This window comes from Bidens hawaiensis, unplaced genomic scaffold, assembly GCF_021521415.1.
Source record: "Bidens hawaiensis isolate Kalapana, Puna unplaced genomic scaffold, B.hawaiensis_p1.1 tig00082689_1, whole genome shotgun sequence".
Taxonomy (NCBI): Eukaryota; Viridiplantae; Streptophyta; class Magnoliopsida; order Asterales; family Asteraceae; genus Bidens; species Bidens hawaiensis.
The window spans coordinates 39-7,424 of NW_027503901.1; the positions used below are offsets into that span (position 1 = coordinate 39).

Here is a 7,386-nt window from a genome sequence, read left to right on the forward strand (position 1 = left end):
ACAAATCATAAAATGTGCCTTTTTTTTGGGAGTATGAATTTGATCTATTTCAAACTAGAGCGTGTGAACAAATATGTTTTCAAAATACCTGATTAACCTGAAACTCGAAAAATACCCAATCAACACCCCATAAATTAGATAGTCAACTTTTATAGAAAGGTATTAGAAATCAATATTTGAAAAAAAAAAAGGACAAAATAGTTAGTAGTTAAAGATTGTACTTGGAAGAAAGAAAAACATTATTATTTAATAAAATAGAGATAGGGAATGAGATGTGGGACGATAAATAAAAGTCAGAAAATCTTTTAGAGAAAGTGATTATTCTTTAAATTATAGAGATAGATATAGATAAGCTGTTGTGAATGCTCTTATATTTTATGGTCTTATTAGTTTTTGTTGTTATGGACTGTAGACAAAGAAAGATGAGATGATTCGGTACGCACAGGAAAGAACACCATTTGTGGAAGAACAGGTGAGGGACATATGGGAGACCGGAAAGCTGGTGGGGTATGACATAGAGAGGCTGAAGCTGTGGGAGGATAATATTTTTGCTTTTGTCAACAACTTGGCTGCGGAGGCCAATGAGTTGGTGGAACAAAACAAAGATGAATATGGGGGTAAAAAGAAAGCCATTCTTCACGCGATAAGCAACAGAATGAATGAAATGGGCTTTTATCGACCAGAGGCCTACATGCGAACCGATCCCTTCAAGCATATCACCAAAATGGACACATATGACCATGAGGACGACGAGCAGTAGACCCCCCCCCCCTTGCTTCTCCACTTTTTTATAGCTCATTTGTATGCATAATTTGTTATCAATCCTTAGTTATGTAATTCAGTTATAGAAGAGAAGAGATAGGATGAACTCAGTGGCAGTGGTGTCACATCTTTTTATCAGTTTGTATTACTGTTGAAAGTAGAATCATCAAATCAAACACCATGATCTTAGATTCAAATTAATTGTGGCACAAATACTTGATTTAGTAATCTAATAGTAGGATTTTATGACAGTTTGAAAAACACACTCTAATCTCTTAAACGCTCAAAACCTGTTTTTTATATTTTAGATTTTAAGAATAGTTTTGTTGACTTAAGAGCATTCTCAACCCATCCCCTATAATTTTTTTTTTTGGGGGGGGGGGGGGGGGGGGGGGGGAGGGGGGGGATTTGTAAATTATAGGGTGGGGTTGTGAGTGGTTGTGAGTGTAAATTATATGGTGGAGAGAGAAAATGTAGTGATTTTTTATAAATTTGAGGGAAAGGTAGTGATTTTTTATAAATTATAGGGTGGAGAGAAAAAACTGTGATGATAAAAGTATAAAAAAAATATTATTTAATTAAACTGTAGAGAGAGATGTGGTGTTAGAGCATTCCCAATGGATTATCTAAATTATGTGAGGGGGTTCTCCATTTTTTAGAGATGGTTAAAAATGGTTGTGAGAGGAGGAGAGAGAAAATGTTACTGTTCATGGTTAAATTTGAATAAGCGCATTGTTTATCTCTATAATTTTTTAATGTTTTTGAAAGTGCTTGTGAGTGAATGAGAGAGAAAAGGTAATGATAAAAGTATAAAAATATATTATTTAATTGAAACGAATGAGAAAAGATAGTGTTTTTAGTGTAATTATAGAGATGGAGATGGAGAATTGAATGAGAATGCTCTTAGAGCATTCCCAGTGAGTTCTCCAAATTATGTGAGGGAGTTCTCCATATTTTAGAGATGGTTAAAAATGGTTGTGAGAAGAGAAGAGAGAAAATGTTACTGTTCATGGTTGAATTTGAAAAAGCGCACTGTTCATCTCTATAATTTTTTAATGTTTTTGAAAGTGCTTGTGAGTGAATGAGAGAGAAAAAGTAATGATAAAAGTATAAAAATATATTATTTAATTGAAAATGAGAGAGAAAATATAGTGTTTTTAGTGTAATTATAGAGATGAAGATGGAGAATGGACTAAGAATGCTCTTAGAGCATTCTCATCCAATTCCCTATTCATATTTATCATATAATTACACTAAAAAACACTATAGTTCTCTCTTCTGTTCAATTAAATAATATTTTTTATACCTTTTTCATTACAGTTTTCTCTCTCCATCCTATAATTTACAAAAAATCACTACCTTTTCTCCAAATTTACAAAAAATCACTACCTTTTCTCTCTCCATCCTATAATTTACAAAAAAATCACTACCTTTTCTTCAAATTTACAAAAAATCACTACATTTTCTCTCTCTACCCTATAATTTACACTCACAACCACTCACAACCACACCCTATAATTTACAAACCCTCCTCACATAATTTTAGAGGATGGGTTGGGAATGCTCTTATATAGTGTAATTATGGAGATAGGGATGGGAGACGGGCTAAGAATGCTCTAAGGTTGAGTTTTTTTGTGTTCATTATCTTGGTATATACCCTACCCGGTTATTGACCTTTTTAACTATACCTGGAACCGGTTAAGGTTTAGTACCATTTATGCACCTCTAGACAGGATGTGGTGAGAGTACACCAGTAAATACCAAATAACAAATAACGGGTTTTTGGAATATCATTTATTAACAGCAACCGGTTATTGGCCAAACAATGGCAATAACCAGTTATGGTTCCTAAATGGTTTTTGAGTGAAAAGTTCCTAACCTATATAACCGAACTATTAACCGGTAATAACCTACTGAAATTGACCTTATCAATGCTAACCATATTAACCTATGTTATTGTTAACCGGTTAGGTTAAGATTAGTTCCTATCTTAAAAGTCCAAATCAGTTTCAATCAGTTACTAACCGGTTTCTACCGTGTCGGTTAGTAACTGGTTTCAATTCAGTTAACCGGTTGCATTTGCATAGTCAAAGGCAGGGCCGGCTCAATGAATATACTACAAGTTTCGAACTCATGGCATATACTTTAGTAAACACCAAGCCTACTACCACACCAATACATTACTTTGAATTTACTTTATTCATTATAATATATTTATATATAACTTTTTTTAACTTGAAGGTCTTAACTAAATATGGGTCTAAAGCTGTAAGCCTCTAACTTGTTTAGCCGGCTCTGGTCAACTGCCGGTAAAGAAGTAATCTTTGATTTTGAAACAAGGTTAATGTGCTTTATTATATATTTGTAAGTGGGTTGGGCCCAAATTTCGGTTTGATTAATAATTAAAAAATTAGTTAGGAGTTGAAAAGGAGAGACTAGGATAATCTAATCCGTTAAAGCAGTTAGCGGCCTGCGTTGGCGCTCAGTATCCGCTATCTTATCCTCCTCATATTACATATCTCTCTCTCCTTCACCCTTTAAATCTTCTTCTTCCAAATACAGCTCTCTCTCTCTCTTTCTTCGTGTCATCAATGGCGTTATGGAGTCCACGCTTGCAAAGGTTTATTCTAAACAACAGCGTACACAATCACCACCTTAGTAATAAGATCAACTTGAAAAAGAATAATAATAATAATATAGTAAGCAGAAAATGGAGGTGTTGTTCAGCGATTGCAATTGATGCTCCTCCTCCTTCTTATGGTGTTGCTCCTGGGATCCGATGGGGCTCTGCCAAATTACAAGGTGCTCGCGAGGAGATGGAAGATGATGCCGTTATAGTCGCTAATAACGACCTTGATGGTTTCTATTTTGCTGCTGTTTTCGATGGCCATGCCGGTTTTTCTTCCGTCAACTTTCTCAGGTTTCTTTCTATTATAACTTGAATTATCTTAGTCGTATGCACTTCCCAATTGAAACTATTTGGGGGTTCTCCAAATACATTAATCGGATAATAATGGAATTGGTACCAGGTATCAAACACGAACACGAATTTGGCTAACACCCAAACACAAATATTATTATTGAGAAACTTCACAAAACTCAATTACTCAAATAACAATCTCCAAACCCTCTAAACCCCAAAGCACGGGTGTTTATAATCTAACCTATCACGTTTAGACTACAACTAGGATTGCTAAATAATAGGACATGATAATTATACTAACAATTAAATCTGAGCACATTTAATTGTTTATAATTTATCCACTCCTTAAATCTTGTTACTTAACGCTCTTTGAACCGAAATTCCTAACAGATAAAACACATATGAGATCAAGAACCAATATGCGATTTTGTAGTGAAAAATGAACCAGAGAATGCGAGGGATTAGGGTCTTTGTGAAACCTGTTAAAAGCAGTTATCTATTTAAAATTTGAATTTCATTAAAATTCCCTTGGACCCTGCTCCAAGAACTCAAGCATGAGGATTTACGGGGGTGTGGGGCCCCTTGGAACCTCGTTCGTTAGGGGGGGGGGAACATCATAGTAAACTAAAACAAGCGTGCACCCCACACCTCCGGACTTTTTTAATCTATATAAGGATTATATTGGTCGACAAGTCAATCCAATTACACTAAAGTGTCTCGCAGGTTATGATTTACTTAGGATTTCTAGGCCTATATATATCGATCTATGTAATCTTAAATCAATTATCAATAACAATAAACAAGTTTTGAGTCATAATCTTGTTCTAAACAATATCAGCTGAGTCTTTCAATAGGATTAGTAGGTTTATAAATAGGGTTATTTGTATTATCAACACAAAATTAATAAACACAATCAAGTTTTACACTAATAAATGTTATTTACTTTTAAAATTTTTTGGACTGAAAGTAAGTTTGATTGATTTCAGGGAGGAGCTATATAAGGAGTGTGTGAAGGCTCTAGAAGGAGGCCAATTGCTAGATAAAAAAGACTTTGTTGGAATAAAGAACGCTTTGCAAGAAGCTTTTCAGAAGGCTGATGCCAAACTTGTAAACTGGTAAGATAACATTAACATGTAATATATGCTTACACAGACAATTTAAGAAAGAATTGTCAAAGTAGTATGTATGTATGTATGCATGATTTCATTTTAATTGCGTTGAAGGTTTAGACGCTGTTTCATTTTGTAAAGGCTTGAGACGAGTGAGGAGGATGATGAATCTGGTGCAACGGCTACTGCTATGTTTATACGAAATGATATGCTATTCATCTCCCATGTTGGTGACTCACGTGCGGTAAGTCCCTAATATTACTCGGTTTATTATGTTGATTTGTTGTTTCTAAAAGAATTAGAATTTGTGGCAGGTTCTTTCGAAATCTGGAAAAGCGGAAGAAGTGACTAATCCTCACAGACCATATGGAAGAAACAAGGTTTCTCTTCAAGAAATCAAACAAATTTGAGAAGCAGGTGGATGGGTGCGTTATTCTCTTCCCTTTTAATTCTTCACTTTCATACTTTTTATTGCAATTTCTCTAAATGCCAAGTAGTAGTATTGATGCAAGTTTCTATGATGTAGATTCGCCTGTTTTAAATAATATTCATGAATTCTGAATGAACTCATGGTACAAAACTGATTTGCACAACTTGTCTTTTTGTGTGTGTAGATTTCGGATGGAAGAATTTGTGGAGATATCTCTGTATCCCGTGCCTTTGGTGACATACGGTTTAAGACCAAGAAGAATGAGTAATCTCTCTTTACTTATTTACTGATAATCATATGTATTAGTAATTGACATTTGCATTTCTTTTAACTATTGAAAGGATGCTGCAAAAGGGAGTTGCAGAAGGAAGGTGGTCTGAAAAATTTATATCCCGGTAAGCTTTCTAATATGTTTTATGAGGATTTTGTTAATATTTTTATTAATCATGTGAGAATTAATTAAGTTTAAAGCAACAAATGATCATTTCCCGGTAACTTAATTGATTACCATCTGTAAATTGATACAGCATGCAGTTTGTTGGAGACTTGGTTATTGCTACTCCGGATATTTATCAGGTTACATTGGGCCCTGATGCAGAGTTTATATTGTTAGCGACCGATGGCTTATGGGATTACATTAAGAGGTGCTTCATTTCGCCTTTCATCTTCTGTTTTACTTTTTTTTTTTTATAAAAATTAGGAAATGGTTTAAACCACTTTTAACCTTGTGCCCAAAAATCTTAATACTTTCAGCACGGATGCGGTCAACTTTGTCAGAAACCAACTTAGGGAACATGGAGATGTTCAGGTAACTTGTAACCATCAACCGATTTTCGTTATATTAATTTGTATTTTATGTTAATATATTCTAATGTTGCTACAGGTTGCATTTGAAGCTCTGGCTCAAATGGCTTTGGTAATGACTTCCATAGTCCCTTTTGACTTTTTTTTAATTTAATTTTTTTATTTTTCACTGCTTAGTTTCTTGTTTCTTGTATTGCAGGACCAGTATTCTCAAGATAATGTAACCATTGTCATTGCTGATTTGGGGTATGCCTTTTGCAAAGTATACGATATTAACAAGTCGCTTTTCAGTGACCCTTTTCTAAATCTTTTATTCTTTATAGGCGGACGGATTGGAAAATTTTGCCTATACAACAACAGAACGTTCTGTTTGAACTGATACAAGCTTTTGCAACCATTGGAATCGTGTCACTTGGGATATGGATGTCATCTAATGCTTCTTTTTGAAGCCTAACCTTGCGACCTCTGTATATAATCAACATATCTTTTCACTTGTGTTGATATTCCGTTACTATACATGTATAACTCGTTATTCGTTTGTGTGCTTGCATTAGCATAAACGTATTGGTCTAAAAGTATTTCAGATAAAACCTTTATTTTATTTCATGCATAAGTTTATTCTCAACCGGAAGATTATCTAAAACAGCATGACTTCATATTTCTTATTACGACGGCTCGATGGTCCATGGTGTCCACCTCCCTTCCTTGGATCATGCCTGGGATTGGGTCCTGGATCGTTGTAGTCTGTGAGCTCCACATGAAGCTTCCTTGGGTGCATCCTGGCTCTATATCGGTTTGCAACATTTGTGGCACAAATTGCTAAAGTCAGAAGAGAAATAAAAGTTAGTTATAGGCATATGAATATATAATTAGGGAATGAAGGATGTAATACCTGAATGTGAGCAAAGGAGTAATAGAAAGGAGGTTATAACAATGATCCTTGTGTTAAAATGCATAGCCATGAAGAAGATTTGATGATGGGAATGGGAATAATAGGGAGGCTACTTATATAGGTAAGATTTCTATTAATACCAGAGTGTGAGCTCACCTGCATTAACTTTATGTTGCACCACCTACTCATATCAACCATGCTTTGTCTTACTTAAGAAATTGAGTTTTTCTTTTATATATATCAATCGAGCCGATTCTAACGCCGTTGGAATGAGTTCAACCGGAGTTCGTTTGATAATGGTTTCTCGGTTCTCCAATTTTTTGTGGGTTCTCAATGAACTCTCGTTTCTTAAGACTTTAAATTTTATTTTTTATCTATTTTTTAAACTCATAGTTTTACTCTATTTCATCTAGTTAGTCAAGTTTGGTTTCTCTTCGTGTTCAAAGAGATCGTGAAGCCTCACACG

The 7,386-nt window shown here is 34.6% G+C and overlaps 1 protein-coding gene and 1 pseudogene across 2 annotated transcripts; both read left to right on the top strand.

Moving 5' to 3' along the window:
• Positions 1–412: 412 nt before the first annotated feature.
• On the top strand, positions 413–760 carry LOC143607453 (protein PLASTID TRANSCRIPTIONALLY ACTIVE 7-like; the record flags this gene model as incomplete). The annotated part of the gene is made up of 1 exon (XM_077082897.1): positions 413–760. A coding segment is annotated over one exon (348 nt), but the record flags the coding sequence as incomplete, so codon positions are not given.
• A 2,574-nt stretch (positions 761–3,334) lies between these two features.
• On the top strand, positions 3,335–6,502 carry LOC143607454 (protein phosphatase 2C 57-like; annotated as a pseudogene). Its single transcript, XR_013148972.1, has 11 exons — positions 3,335–3,682; positions 4,672–4,800; positions 4,936–5,038; positions 5,109–5,219; positions 5,409–5,488; positions 5,566–5,619; positions 5,752–5,868; positions 5,978–6,032; positions 6,108–6,140; positions 6,228–6,274; positions 6,352–6,502. The product of XR_013148972.1 is annotated as a protein phosphatase 2C 57-like (transcript).
• The last annotated feature ends 884 nt before the right edge of the window (positions 6,503–7,386 follow it).